Raw genomic sequence first — 16,797 nt, forward strand, 5'->3', positions numbered from 1 at the left:
CTATTTTGTGTCTGTAAGAGCATTTGTGTGACTGCAGGTGTCAGAAATATGGAAAAGAATATTCCATTCCATACTAAAACGTATCTGTTCAGGCAGCCAATCAAATCACTAGGAATGAGTTGTATTATTAGGTTCTAGTGACTTATTTGGCTGCATTTCAAAATTGTCTCTCTCATTTGTTAATAGGCAAACTTTATAAAATCAACGATAATGTATACTTACATCTCCCTCTGCTGCAGGTCCATGTGGACTGTAGTAATAGCTGCCATCATTCTCCACAACTACTTCTCCATATTCCTCATACATGCCAGATGGCGATAGTAGTCTGCGTCGACTTCCGTACTGTGGCAGTTCATATCTACAGTATAACAAGCAAAATCCAATTAAGATGGTATATGTGACATTTAAACCAGAATTAGTAAGTTTACTGACAGCTTAGATGCAATGTGTTGGTCATAGGTTCCAGTGACAGATTTAATCTAATGGTTGTATGACTGCATCCCCCCCCGTAAAATATGGCACCTCAGTGAGCCAGTTGCAGGATAAGCAGTCCCATTGGGAGGTGTTTCCTCCCTCTGGAGCTGCCAGTCCGGGCTGTAAGTACAGAGAGTGAGTTTCCTGTGGGAAGCCACTCCATGCCAAATTGTCATCACTATCTGCATGTTATAGGCTGCAGTTGATGCAGTACATAGAAGTCAGGGTTTTACACATGGGCAGTCAAGATGCCGCTTGTGTACATGTGCCTCTTCTGGCACCTGAAAGATCCATAATGCAGGTACCAGGATCTGGATGGTGGCAGGAGCTCTCCTTTGGACAGGCAGCACGGCCAGTGTCAGCCCACTCATTCACACAGGTTGGAGCGGCCTCTTGTCATAACCCATCTGATCACATATATAGAGAGATTAAAACCCCTATAATGTTTTTGGTACACCAATACATCAGTGCACACTTTATAGCTAAAATTCATGATATGGGCAACACCCTATCTTCAATAGAACTCCTATCTGATTAAGTAAACCCCTTAGGGTAAATTTAATAAGATGGAAGTTCTATTGAAGATGGAAGGTTACCCAAAGCATCTACTTCTATTTAGCACCTTCTAGAAGATAATAGATACTGTAGAATCTAAACTTCCATCTTAGTAAATTGACCCCTTCGTGTGTGTGTGTGTGTGTGTGTGTGTGTGTGTGTGTGTGTGTGTGTGTGTGTGTGTGTGTGTGTGTGAAAATCAGTGTTATGTATACTGTATATAAAATAAAATAAAAACAGACATATTTGCACATACTTTTCTCTGAGCCAGACAGCTCAGGAACCACCCATCATGCACAGTAGACAGATATACTGCAAGCATCACAGAACACTTTTGTATTTTAATATTTGAAAACAGTAAAATGTAGATTCTGACCAACAAAAAGGGAAACAAATCTGACTTTGGCGCACTAACTAGTGACTAGAACAAAAAGTCAGATCCTTTGCCTTTATCTTGGTCTCTACTTGAACAATATGAGGCAGCACCTCCTGTGATATACACTATTGTAAGATACTGTATACAGATGGAGCAGATCTCTTTAGAGCTGTTCCTGGCGATAGAATCGCCATCCACCACTGCTGGCCAGCCACCAGAAGGGGGCGCACGAGTGTCACTGTTATGATGGAGCCCGCCACCGCCTCCTGCCCCTCCCCCACTGCTCCTGCACCACAATTAACCCTGAAATGGAGACGGGAAGGGATTCTGCCATCCTCTGTCGAGTGAAGGGGACGCACTTGCGTGTGAGACACTCGCGCGCCCCCCATCAGATGCAATGCTTCTCCGCCAACAATAGAACCCTACTATCCTTTGAGATACCCACCCATGCTCATAGCTGTAGTAATCTTGTCCATAATATTCTTGGCCAGGATCAATTCCAGATTCCATAGACAATTCCTTAGGGAAAATCATAAAATGTCAAAAAAACACATATATAACTAATAGGCACATTCATGTATTGAAGCACTAAGGCAACCTACTAATATAACAGTACAGTATACATTATAAGGCATTACAAAATTTCCGCAGCACCATAAACACAGGTCAGGTAAGTATATAACAACATTGTATAATAGGTTCATGCTATTAGTGCGTTATATGATTAAACAAATATGTGCCCCTGATGTACAAACAGATGCAGCCACGCTCATTATAGCTGCGATGCTGCATGGGTGCAAATGTTTGCCACTAATGCCAACCCGTTCCACGTGTGCATTGTGCGTGGCTACATCTGTATGCCAATTTGGAATTCATGTGCACTGCAGGTGGGGCAGATGTAACATGTGCAGAGAGAGTTAGATTGGGGCGGGGTGTGTTGAAACTGAAATCTAAATTGCGGTGTAAAAATAAAGCAGCCAGTATTTACCCTGCACAGAAACAAAAAACTCCCCCAAATCTAACTCTCTCTATACATGTTACATCTGCCCCACCTGCAGTGCACATGGTTTTGCCCATTATGTGAACAAATTTGTACTGTGGTCGGATCTGAATAAGGGCCAGATATCACTGTTTGCACAAGCAGCATGCCAGCTCTTTAGCCAAGTTAGTAGAAAAGAAGAGAAGATGAGGATCAGCATGAAGGAGTCTCATGGGTTTATCAGATGTGGTAGGGGACACGGGTTTCCACCGAGAGAGGATATAAATACATATACATTAGGGCAGCAGGGATAGGGGAAGTTACTGATTAATGGTTACTTAAAAGTCAAGTACTGGTGATCTGATCACTAAAAGCCCTTTTCATTTCCTATTAGTAGTGCTATGCCATGACTCTACAAAGATAATAATTATTAGTGTGACTACGACTATTGTTTAGTGGAATCAATTGGACTTACAGTAGTGAGCACATCTAAAATGACATTCAACATATAGATCCTATAGATTGTAAGCTTGCAGCTTACCTACCTCCAAGTCTGTCTGTTGTTACCCAGGTTGTTTTATCACTGTCTATAATTGTAAAGCGCAACGGAATCTGCTGCGCTATATAAGACACTGTAATGGAATCTGCTGCGCTATATAAGACACTGTAACGGATTCTGCTGCACTATATAAGACACTGTAACGGAATCTGCTGCGCTATATAAGACACTGTAATGGAATCTGCTGCGCTATATAAGACACTGTAACGGATTCTGCTGCACTATATAAGACACTGTAACGGAATCTGCTGCGCTATATAAGACGCTGTAACGGAATCTGCTGCGCTATATAAGACACTGTAACGGATTCTGCTGCACTATATAAGACACTGTAACGGAATCTGCTGCGCTATATAAGACACTGTAATGGAATCTGCTGCGCTATATAAGACACTGTAATGGAATCTGCTGCGCTATATAAGACACTGAAACGGATTCTGCTGCACTATATAAGACACTGTAACGGAATCTGCTGCGCTATATAAGACACTGTAACGGATTCTGCTGCACTATATAAGACACTGTAACGGAATCTGCTGCGCTATATAAGACACTGTAAAGAAAACTGCTGCGCTATATAAGATACTGTAACGGAATATGCTGCGCTATATAAGACACTGTAACAGAATCTGCTGCACTTTATAATACACCGTAACGGAATCTGCTGCGCTATATAAGGCACTGTAACGGAATCTGTTACGCTATATAAGAAACTGTAACGGAATCTGTTACGCTATATAAGACACTGTAACAGAATCTGCTGCGCTATATAAGACACTGTAACTGAATCTGCTGCGCTATATAAGGCACTGTAACGGAATCTGTTACGCTATATAAGAAACTGTAAACAGATCCACTTAATATAACTAGGATATCAGAAAATAGAAAAGTAACTACCTCAGGTTTCAGGAGAGATGGTCTCAGCAATTGCTGTTGCTGGTGCCATTGAGTAAAGCAGGATAATAAAAGCAGATATTGAAAAGAAAATTAGACTAGATTAGGTTGAAACAGCAAGAGAAAACTAAAAAATGATCTATATACCCATATGAACAAAAGTGATATACAGTATATAAAATTATATTATTTGCTGCATGTAACATTTTGATGATAACACACAGAGATTACTGTAATACATAGGGGTATTCAATGTTTCTGTAAGTTTGAATATCGGTACTTATATGTTAGTTGGGCGCCCACTAAGCTATTTGCTTAGTGGGCTATTCTGCGTAGGGAAATCGCATTGCATCACATCGCATGGGCCATTTTAGTGCCATGTGATGTGCGATGCGATTTTTTTACGTAATTTATTCACTGCTCTGTGTGACCCCAAGGTATCGCATCGCACCTGACGCAAAATTGAATGCGATCGCATGAGATTTTATAGGGTATGCGATGCCATTACATTAGGTATACAATAATACGATTGTATGTCCTAAAAATAGGTTTTACGCACCCCCCACTATCCACGCCACCCCAAAGCGTGGCGAGTGGAGCGGAACATGTCCTCTGACCTTTTCATACCCCCACTATCCACGTCAGCTTGGAGTTAATTTTATATAGTGTGGCGAGCGCAGCGAGCCACCGAGCCCGAGACGTGGCGAGCAGACGCGGAATACATGTAAAGTAATACGCGTCCCCTTGCCGCGCTTCGGGCTCGGTGGCTCACTGCGCTCGCCACGCTATATAAAATCAACTCCACGCTGACGTGGATAGTGGGGGTATGAAAAGGTAGGAGGACGCATTCCGCCACCACTCGCCACGCTTCGGGGTGGCGTGTACCTAAAACCTCATTGTATGTCATACAATAATATTATTGTATAGCTAATGTAATGGCATCGCACCTACCGCAAAATCGCATGCGAACGCATGCGATTTTACGGGAAGTGCGATGTGATGCCATCCCCCAGGGCTAAACGAACAGTGAATAAATTACATAGGAAAATCGCATCGCATAGCATGCCCCTTAAAATAGCCCATGTAATGCGATTTACCTATGTTACCGTACGTATGCTAATTGGGCGCCCAACTAACGTGTAAGTACCTGAATATTGGACAATTCATCATTAATTCAACAGTCGGAATGCAATAATCCAAAAGTTGGAAATGTTCCGGCAGTCTACAGTATATACATGTGGATTGTTGAATCCACATGTATTTTGTCGCATACCGGAACAGATGTGACAATCCAGCGGCCACTTTAGATATAATAGATTCGATATTTTTAAAAGTCAAATCTGCACCAGGTTTCAATGCAGGCAAAAGGCGCATCGAATAGATATGTACTCATATTTCTGACTGTTGGAAATATCGGCACACATTCAATACCCCCATATACACCAAACAATCGTAAAATAACTAAAAAACAAGATGAACATTTAACAAACTCCTAAAGAAGTATGCTATGAGGGTTTTTTTTTTTTTTTAACTTAACCAATTTTATAGAAGAGCCCTTGATTGCTTTTGTTACATAAAATGTTAAAATTCTTAGAAATGGAAATACTATGTGTACTCAGTCTAATGAGAAATATTCTATTTTTTATTGAATGTATCAAAAACAAAGTCTTTTATATTATCCTTTGATAATTTATACTGTAAATGTAACAGTATATCACATGAAAGCACTAATATTTTACAAGAGTAATTGATGGCTTGTTTCTGGGAATTTTGTTCAGTGTTTGTCAACATATCAATTTGCTAAAATCTGACTATGATGTGACATTATCACATTCCTGCAAAACATTATAATGTAATATTGTATAATGTCAACAATGAGTGTTAATATTGAAAGGATTCACAATAGTGGAAAGTGTATTCATAATTTGTTGAATATGGTAAAAAAAACTACAACATGCACTGAAACCCTTAGATTACAGAAATGGAAATATGAATCATCCATACCTCTTGATGTGCATATCCTCTCCTGTTATTAAGATAAGAAGAAAAAAAATATATTATTGTTCAAGTATATGCCAAAGTTTATGAATAAAAAAATGTGCATCTATGAAAACAATTTATGAACTTTTTGTCTTTAACCATTTTAGTGCCTACAGCTCTGTGAGAGATCGCCTCACATTTGTTATATAAATTCAAATAAAATATGTTGTGTAAAAAAGAGGTAAACATGACTGATCATTATGATGAATAAAAATGTTTGCTTGCCAATTTCCACACCTATTTAGACAAATTCGCTTGGCACTCAAAGGGTTAAATGTTAAATAAAATAAAAATGCATTAATTGCCATCCCCATCTTCAGCAGAATTGCATGTTTTCACAGGTTAAACAAACAGTTTCTTCTATCCCCCAGTGACACAACAGATACTTTCAGTGCTATTTTTGTCGGAAAATTGCTTCAGGAACTGTGGGTGGGGCAGAAGTGGGTGGTAAAGACGGTGGAGCTAACAAAAGGGCAGGGCATCAATTGTTGCATAAACTTTTTTGAACACATAATGCTCTCAGCAGTGCCATATATACACAAGGCCCTAAGCAGTGCCAGTTAAACAATGCCCCCCAATACCCACAGTAATGCCAGGTATACAATGTCCCCTAGCAGTGCCAGATAATCAATGATAACCAGCCAGTGGTGCAAGTCTAAAAAAAGACTTACAGTAGTGGTACTGTGTACGCGCGACAAAGGCACGCGTATAAAAAATGAGTGTGGCCACATGGGGCATAGCCAATGATAATGGGGGTATGGTACACATATGCCCAAAATAGTGCAGTGACAGATACACATTTGCCCCTAATAGTGCAGTGCCAGATACACATATGCCCCCACAGTGCCAGATACACATATGCTCCCACAGTGACAGATACACATATTCCCCCACAGTGCCAGATACACATATGCTCCCACAGTGCCAGTTATGCCCCAACAGTGGTGCAGATATGCCCCCACAGTGCCACCAGGTATGCCCCCACAGTGACAGAAACACATACAGTATGCCCCCACAGTGCTAGAATTTCCCAACAGCAGTGCAACTCATCATTGTTGTTGCTGCTGCTGCTACCACCACAAATGCAGCTGATTTTGGGGGGGGAGGGGTGGAGAGCGCAGCACATGCCTCTCCTGCCCGCACCCCAGTCCGGTGTCCCTGCTGTCTGTCTCCTCCTCTGCTGACCCTGCTGCTGCTTCCCTTCGGAGGGGAGAAGAGTGCATCGCACATCTCTCCTTCTCACTGTGGGGGAGATTCTTTAAACTAAAAATGCTGTAAAACCCCCCTTATCGGGTTTTTTACTGCATTTTGGGATGCTCTTAGTATCCCCCCGATGGGTTACCACGCCGTGGGCATCGCCAGAAAAATCTGGCGACCCACCGCTGCCCCGCACCGACCCACCGCCGCCCCACACCTCCGCCCCACACCGACCCCCCCTTCACCTGTGTCCGGGCAGCACAATGCTGTGCTGCTCGGACCTCCTCCTCCCTGCACTATGATCCTCTTCCGGGTGCAGGGAGGAGGAGAGCCCGGCACAGCAGCAGCAGCGCCAGGTAAGGGATGGAGGGGGGAGCCGCCTGGACCCGATGGGAACCGCTGACTCACTGCAAAGGACAGCTCTTAACGCAAGAGCTGTCCTTTGCCATAATTATCGCATATGTTAAAACATATGTGATAATTACGTATGCGATGGGCGGCAAAGGGGACGGAGCTGGGCTGCGGATGTTAGAACATCCCCCCCTGCGTCCCTGTGACTCGGCCATCAGCCAATCATACCTCGCGGGCCGGCTCCTGATTGGCTAACGGCCCACCAGCTCTGATTGGCTCACGGCTGGGCAGTCAATCACGGTCTGGCCCACGAGCAGTGATTGGCTGATGGCCCAGTCACAGGGACACAGTGAGGGGAAGGAGAGAAGTGTGATGCACTCTCCTCCCCTCTGAAGGGAAGTGGCGGCGGGGTCAGCGTGGCAGGGTCAGCGGTGGCGGAGGAGACAGACAGCAGGGCAGGCCACAGAACGCTGTTTGCAAAAGAGCTTCAGGAACGGCGTTCCGGCCCCAAAATAGCAATGGATACTTTCCCACATAATAATGGAACAGTTTAAACTCATACTGCAGTCTGTCAAATTACAGCACAGGCCTTGTCCTACTGTACCTGGGAGAGTGATCGGCTGAGCAGTCAGTAATTATAAATAGAATCACTTGTGTTTCAGAATAATAAATCAGAGTGCCTCAATATTCATGAAGGTTATCAGTATGCCTGTAACCATAATTGTATGAATGCCAAGGAGGGAGGGAACTAGTACAGAAAGTGCTGCTAATCTATCTGTCATCGCCACCTTACACACATTTGTGTTTGACAATGGTCAGTGATGTGGCTTTGGCACACAAATATATTATATGTTCTTGCAAGCATAGATGTTGTATACATATTTTCTGTATTCCAGAGACACAGGGGGTGATTCTGGTTGACACGCAACGCTGCATAGTTTGCAGCACTGCGTGTCATTTTAGCCCGCCCGCTACTCACACATTCCGTTTGCCGTGGCCACTTGCACCTGGCGCATGCACATGCACAGAAATGCGCAGTAAGAAAACATTGTGCACCATTGCAAATTCGCAACGATGCGCATGGACCAGAATAAGGTCCACAGTCACCCAAGTACAGTAAGGGGACAAGGACAGTTCAACAGTGATATACTACTATAACTAACAATTGGCAACAATATAACTAAAAATAAAAATACAAGTACAGTAAGGGGATCGTGGGGTTTTGCCTATAAACAACAGGCAAAGTCTCGTTCAGCACACAGCATCACTAGTGCCACGAAATATGCTGAGTGATTGTGTTTCATCATTCAACACGGGGGCAGCATTACGGGGCTTAGCAGCCAGTACCATACAGATATAACTAACAAACAAATGGTAACATATTACTGTGAATAACAAACAAACATTAATATAATGCTATAACAAATACCAACATGTTTCAACAACTAAAACATATAGCGTAGCATACTGCTATAACTAACAAATAGTAACATTTTTATATAAAATTAATTGTAAGATACTCCTAAAACTAACAAATAGCATATTGCTACAACTAACAAACAATTAGTAGCATATTGCTATAACTAGTATACACATGACAAATTTGCTAAACTGTAACTGAGGCCCCATACACACCAGAAAGATTCATGCAAGATTAGGGTACAATTCGTCGTTCGTAACGACGGTTGTGCATGAATCTTATCACTATCGTTTGTTTTTTACTCACGATTGTGGTCGTTAACGATTGGATGCGCGCTCCCGTCAGCTCGTATGTCGCATTGGCGGTTTTGCCTCCTGCAGCAGAATCAGCCGATCCGCCCGCAGATTGTGTGTTGATCATATGCACATCGTTAGCACATTGAGTGTGCTTCCGTCGTCGCGACCATCCATCCGATCCGTGTTTTCGCGCGAGTTCCTGGACACTCCTACCGCAGCCATATTGCCCCGTGGATGCAGCAGCGAAGGAGCACACGGCGTCTTCTACTGCGCGCACCTGACAGCAGGTAAGCAGGCCACCGCTGACCTCAACACCCCACCTGGGTCCCCGTTGCCCATACCAGGCCACCGCTGACCTCAACACCCCACCTGGGTCCCCGCTAGCCCAGCCCATAATTCTTTGTGTTCTTTTGTCCCCCCCTTGTCTCCCCTCTGGTAGCCCGGCCCTTTATTTACATTCCAAAAACGACCGTGACCAGTGCACTCACGATGCACTCACGATCCGCACATCCGACTGTCGTACGACCATCATGTGCGATGTCGTATCGTGAGTACATCGTTAGTAAATCGTATGGAACATAGAACACGATCGTTAGCACATCGTTAAAAGGCCACGGGAGTGCGCCGCAGGAAAGTGCACACAAAATCGTAAGACGATCGTTAGACGATCCTGATCTTTCTGGTGTGTATGGGGCCTAACAATTAGTAAGGTATGCCGTATGATGATATACTTCTATAACTAAAGCACTAACAGTAACATACTGCTATAACTAACAATCAGCTTATAGTGTGTACACACGGGGGCGATATGGCTTCCGATGTTACCGATATAGTGAACATCGGAAGCCATATTGCAAAAATAATTGTTGGCTTTTTAGGGCTAACGAGCCCGATGCGCTCTCCCGAGTGAGCGCAAATCGGCAGCGATATAGTGAGGGCAGGCAACACTATATAGTGCAGATCTGCACTATATAGTGTAAATTGTGCTCCTCTAGAATGCCGTGAGATGCGAGTCCCGATGCGATCTGATCGTGTCGGGACTCGCATCTAACGGCAGTATCTGCCGTGTGTACACACCTTTAATGTTATAACAAGCAAACAAATGGAAACATATTGCTATAACCAATAAGGCAAACAATATACAATACTGCTATAACAAAAAAAAAAAAACTTTGTTATAAGTAATAAACACATACAGTACTAAGAAATGTCTACAGCTAACAAATAATAAGATACTGTCATTATAATATTGCTGTAACTAATAAACAGAGCTATGTACTATGCAGGCAAGTACTTGCACAGTACTGTAGCATATTACTATAACTAAAAAATAGTTACACATCGTTATGACTAATTGCTAGAGCTATGCTATTTCTATAACTAATACACAAACAGAAACACATTACTATAACTAGCAGACAAAGACTGGCATACTGCTAGGATTGTAATATATTGCTGTAACTGACAAATAGCATACTATTATGACTAACAAATCTCTATAACTATAATATTGCTATAACTAATCCTATATAAGAAAAGGCTTAAGATGTTCCTCACCTCTGAAGGGGGAGTTCAAGTGTTTTGCATGCCAGATGGTGCCCAATAAAGCAATTCAAGTGTTGCTCCATTTGGGCCCACACAGCCGCTGTTGCTGACATTACTTTTATGTTGTTAAATCATTATGACTGGGAACTAGTAAACAAATAAGAACATACTGATATAACAAGCAGACTGTGGCATATTGCGCTAACTAACCAATACAGTAGACAAATTGCTATATATAATAAACAGACAGGAATATAAGGTTATAACTAGCAGAAAAGTACTAGCATAATGTTAGTACTGTAACACAATGAGATAACTAACACATAGCAACATACAGTATGTGTATAATTAACCCTATAGGGTCGATCCTAATAGGTACGGATGATTCGCACTCGCCAATCATTACGGCACCAGGCGCACTTTACGGCAGACTAAATTCGCTGAAAAGTGCTTGCACCTCCATAAGGGTGTTAGCAGTTTTAAGCAAATTTGGCCCGGCGAAGGATGCGAGATCGGCGTAATAGGGTGCCGTTTTCAGTATTTAAACAGCACCCTAACAGCACTTTGCACCCTTTGGCGATAAAACGATCGACCCTTTTGAGTGCCAACCTTTTTGGGAGAGATGTGCAATATATCTGCTACAAATTACCAGTGTCGCTCACATTTTGTTATATAAATTCAAATAAAAATGTTGTGTAAAGAAAGATTATATTCCTTAAGTAAGGTAAACAATACAAGACAACATAATAAATGAAAATGTTTGCTTGCCAATTTTCACACCTATTTTGACAAATTCACTTGGCACTCAAAGGGTTAACAAATAGCAATTTAATTTAAAAAAAAGCTAGCAACATTCTATTCAATTTTCCGGGGGGCTGTCCCCCGATTATTGGGATGATATTTCAGCAAATTGATGGTTTATATATATATATATATATATATATATATATATATATATATATATATATATATAGATAGATAGATAGATAGATAGATAGATAGATACTGTAGATAGATAGAGGGAGAGCAATAGATAATATGGCATCATATCATAGTTCAATTGGTGTATAACACAAACAATATATCACTTGAAAGGATCAGGTGAGCTATTAAAATGCTGAAAAAATGTAAATTTAATATAAGTTCAAATCGAACGCTGTTGTAGTGCATCGCATGCAATTTGAACTAGGTACAATGCAATGTAGTTCAAAACGCATCTAGCACAAAACGTACCATGTGTGGGCACCTTAAGACTCACATATACTGTGCATTAAGCCCCATACACATTACTCGACAACAGGCGAAGATGATACAGTTAACCATATCGTCCGTGGGTGGCTGATATTGTCAGAACACACAGAATAGTAATGGCCGCTGATACCGTTCAGTGACGTCACCGGGAACCTGCCGAACATGCGTGTTGATTGCCTATAATGCCAAATAGACCTGCATGTTTGATAGATATCAATCATTGTTAATGGTTCGCGGGAGAGCGCATCATTAAATATATTGAGTGATATATTGTGAACAATATTGCTCAGATGCCTCTTCCTGAGTGATATTGTTAACAATATCGCCTAGTGTGTATGGGGTTTTAAGTTCTGCATATTGTGAATAAATTAAAGGGTGTCCCAGGTCTTACATCTGTGTGTGTGTGTGTGAACAGGGCCGCCACTAGTAATGTTGGGGCCCGGGGCCCCCCCATTTCTTACCAGTGGTGGTGTCGGCGGCGCAGCAGCATCTTCTCCCGGAGCTCGGAGCACTCACTGCACAGTGCAGCCTGCAGAGCACCGAGCCCCTCTGTATCCTAGGCTCAGCGCTCTGCAGGCTGCACTGTGTATTGTGCGAGCCTGGCTGCCGGCGTCGGGTGGGGGAATTTGTGGGGGTGTGTGGGGGTGTGTGGGGTGCCAATGGCTGGGGGCCCGAGACAGTTGTACCCCTGGCACCCCCCTGTCGGCGGCCCTGTGTGTGAAGCCTATTCAACTTAAACAATATCTGCTAAGGCACACAATGCATTGTAGTCTAGTTTTTTTTTTTTTTTTTATAAACATAAGCCTCATTTCTGAAACAACAGTTTGCATTTTGCTTTAATAATCAAGGGTGATCCTAGGGACACAATGTCATTTCCCCCCTCAAAGCAAGAAGCATTTGACATTTTACATCTAAGATGTTCCAACATTTAAATATGTTCTGCAATACAAATCGCTGGCAGAAACTCAGTAAACCATTCGTGAATTTTAAAAGCTACACAAATTGTTGAATTAAATGCTTCACTAAAACCCATACTGGTTACTGGAGAAAGAAGGGCAGCACAACCTCGCATGCAGCTGGTGTTCAGCTACGGGCTATTTTGAAAAGATACATTTTTTTTTTTTTTTTTTAAACAATAAGTTACAAAATATATTGGTGTCTACAAACAAGGATGAAATTCTAATGAATCAAAACATAAAAAATAGCAATCATTAAAAAGCAGTGGTTCCAGCATATTATATAAATATTCTATATGACATCACAGGAACCTTTTTGTAAAAAAATTAAAAAATTTCTGTCTGAAAAATATTTAATATTCCATAGTAACTATTTAAAAATTAACAAACATGTATACAAAGTCATGTTTTAACTGTAAAATTATTATTTTTTTAAATAAATTAAATTTGGCGATTATTAGTTGACTAGATGTTTGTATTTCGTACTGCAAAAAGATACACCCCCCACCCGTCCCCAAGAACCTTTTTTTAGGGAAAGTCTTTATTTCAAGTTGCTTTCATCACCGAGACTTGTAGAGTGCTCTCAAGTAGCTACCTGTCCCAACGTGCCTTGCTCTACAGATTCTTTGCTCAGTGTGATACTTTATGTAGACATCAAACAAGCTTACAGCTTGCATGAGGTCTGTGAAGAGTTGTCTGAACACAAGTATTGGGGAACCTTATACCCATTTCACATTGCACAAATAACCGTGGTCCGACCCAGGTTGTTGTACAGTCGAGCCTGGTTGAAATGCGGTGTGAAAGGGCCTTCTGAAATACCCGTGTCCAGCAACCCAGTATTTCGATCCGGGTTAAAGAAGGGTTAATTCCGGATCAGACCTGGTTTGCTGTGGCGTTTGAACGGGTAATCCAGGTTGAGCGACTCAGGTCCCGTTCACACTATAAGGAGGAGGCAGCATCAGCTCCAAGCACTGCCTCCTCCCCTGCCTCCCAATGACGCACCAGCATTCTACCCCTCCCCCCGATGATGTCAATGACCCAGCTTATTGCCACAGAATTTTCCTCATGTATATATTCTGGATTTTCAGGATATCCCTCATGGCTGTATCAGTGCATTGTGGGCTTACTACTCAAGGGGGTGCCTGGCAAATTGTTTGTGTGCCTGATTTTTAGATGCTATAAGGAGAACTTTTTCCTTATAATTCTCATGGTAGGAATTTGTGTGAGGGCTTTTTAAAATATGTAAAAAGAGTTAGAATGCTAGAGGAATCTTAGCATAGGCATCTCTGTCCAGTGAGGCCCACACCGCATTCATACATTATACTTACCCTTTTAGAGTCCCATGGCGGAATCTCAGCACTGGAGATACAAATCACTTAAAAAATGGCTGCCGTGGCCATTTCCAAGTGATTTGCGCATGCGCACTGGAACCGTCCCTGGGCTACAAGGCACGGGTGCCATGTTCTCGGAGACCTGCACATGCAAAGTAAACTGGCATATTGCCAGAGTGAACTCACCATCTGAGAAGAGGGGGCCTGCAGCGGAGGCTGCACGCAGGTCCTCTCCGCTCTTGAAACGCCCCTGAATCTTAGTTCCATTATTTATATTGCAAAGTTGAGAGTACAATAGTTTAGCTTTGTAGCTTTACATTTCAGTAAAAGTTAAGCCTCTCCCCACTAGATGAATTGACTTTTTGCATCAGCATGCCATGTTAGCGCTCCTATCTAGTAAAAGTTGGCACTAACTTTGTTGATATGATCCGGTGTGTGCTCCAGGTTCTTTCTTGAGAACTTACCCATTTCTTCTGTTTGTTAAAGCTGCTCTATCAAAAATGACCTTGCGTTACATTATTATTAGTATCTACTGCCATTTGCAGCACAAGCATTTATTTTTGCAAATTAGCATTTTTTTGCTGTACTATACTGCTCCTCCAGGAGTTGTCAGTCCTCTGTCTTCCCTCAGTAAGTTCTGTATATAAAGTATATACATTGAGACACAAGTCTTTACAATGGGAAACATAATGCTGCGTTGAAAAACTTCCAGGCTGTTAACTTGCAATGAGTGTAGAGTTAAGTAGAATATTGTAAAGCTACTTTTCAATTACAGTTTTAAAGCCTTATGGGCCAGATGTACTAAGCCTTGAAAAGTGATAAAATGGAGAGTGATATACAACCAGCCAATCAGCTCCTTCCTGTCATGTCACAGACTGTGTTTGAAAAATGACAGGTAGGAGCAGGGCCGTAAATAGATCTTTGTGGGCCCCAAAGCAAAATCTTCATAGAGCCCCCCTGCCGTTGTCAGTACAATACCTCTTAAGAGGGCTTTGATAGGGGGGTAGCAGCCTATGACCTGTGGGCTGAGGAAGCAGGGGGGTATACTATCACCTGCAGGGGGGAAGGGTCCGCAGACACAGGACATAGCAGGTAGCAGGCTGCGACTTGCAGTGGGAGGGCAGTGGGGGTAGAACAGGAGGGAACGAGGGCCACACTCTGTCTCCTGCAGGAGCGAGGGAGGGTCCGCAGGGGTTTGGCTGCTGGGCCCACGGGCCCCCCAAGCCAAAAGGCCCCATAGCAGTTGCACCCCCTGCACCCTCCATAATTACACCCCTTGGTAGGAACTGATTGGTTGTTTATCACTTTCCATTTTGTAACTTTTCAGGCTTAGTACATCTATCCCTATATTAGAATATTATGCTAAAGTACTTTACACATTCACAGCATATTATAATTAATATAGATTTAATGTATGTATGAAGCAGTAAGGGGTTCAAGTTTAGAACATAAGATCTCTAGGGCTAGTATAACTAAACTGCCTTAGAACACTATCTAGTGAGAATAGGAACTTGTGATGTGCGAAATGAGCCACTGCGCCAGATGCCTGGTGATCAAAGCAACATCATGAGGGTACACAATTTATTGTTTAGAACAACTTTAATAATGTTCCGAAGCAGTTAAATTATGCTAACACGTGGGTGTGTGGGGGGGGGGGGGTCCCATAGTCTAAACTTGAACCCTGAACTGGTTTTTACAGTTTCTTATATCGCGCACTCCTATTCCGCAGCGCTTTACAGAGAATAGTTGAACATTCACATCAGTCCCTGCCCCAGTGGCGCTAACAATCTATGTTCCCTACCACATGTACACTCACACACAGACTTTTTTTTTAGGGTTAATTTTGTTGGGAGCCATTTAACCTACCAGTATATTTTTGGGATGTGGGAGGAAACCGGAGTACAGGGAGGAAACCCAAGCAAGTACGGGGAGAACATACAAACTCTGCACAGTTACGGTCATGGTGGGAATTGAACCCATGACCTCAGCGCTGTGAAGCAGTAATGCTAACCATTACACTGTCTGTACTGCCCCAATTTGCTATTATAATGAGCTGGTTGACACTAAAGGCTTTATCCTCCCTCTTCTGCCATTTTAACATATTAGTATTTTAAATACCCATGGGATTATCAACCCATTATGGATATGTAATTCATTTATTGTGCTCAGCAATTTAACAAATAATAGGGTGTACACACAATTAGATTTTATCATTTTTCCATTCAATTTTGTTTATATAAGCAACAGAAATCAGTTTTGCTTATATAAGTAAATGGAAATCAAATGCATTCAATTTGATCCGGATGCACTGCCCCACGGAATTGGGGCAAGACTATATAGTACAGATCTGTACTACATAGCCTAAATCGAATGTTTATACAGCATCATGCGATTGGATCCCGATTCGAATAGAAAGTACATTACACTGTGTGTACACCCCGTAACTGGGAGATCTGAGAAGTCATCAGGCAGTTCCACCCAACTCCAGTGCTCCGCCTCTTCTTTACCAGCTGCATTTCTGGTTCCCTCATCTACCCGCAGAAATCCACAGGGGGCAAATGGTAGCTCGGACA

The 16,797-nt window shown here is 42.4% G+C and overlaps 1 protein-coding gene across 1 annotated transcript in view; it reads right to left on the reverse strand.

Annotated features, from left to right (window-relative positions):
• Nucleotides 1–16,797, reverse strand: part of PCDH15 (protocadherin related 15) — a 1,154,330-nt gene that overhangs the window by 10,983 nt on the left and 1,126,550 nt on the right. The window contains exons 33-36 of the mRNA XM_083149096.1: nucleotides 5,842–5,863; nucleotides 3,841–3,879; nucleotides 1,851–1,924; nucleotides 223–358 (exon numbers count right to left, since the gene is read on the reverse strand). Coding sequence (XP_083005222.1) covers nucleotides 223–358; nucleotides 1,851–1,924; nucleotides 3,841–3,879; nucleotides 5,842–5,863 — 271 coding nt within the window. The remainder of the gene's footprint in view (nucleotides 1–222; nucleotides 359–1,850; nucleotides 1,925–3,840; nucleotides 3,880–5,841; nucleotides 5,864–16,797) is intronic.

The sequence above is a fragment of the Crinia signifera genome, chromosome 6, assembly GCF_055691185.1.
Source record: "Crinia signifera chromosome 6, ASM5569118v1, whole genome shotgun sequence".
Lineage (NCBI taxonomy): Eukaryota > Metazoa > Chordata > Amphibia > Anura > Myobatrachidae > Crinia > Crinia signifera.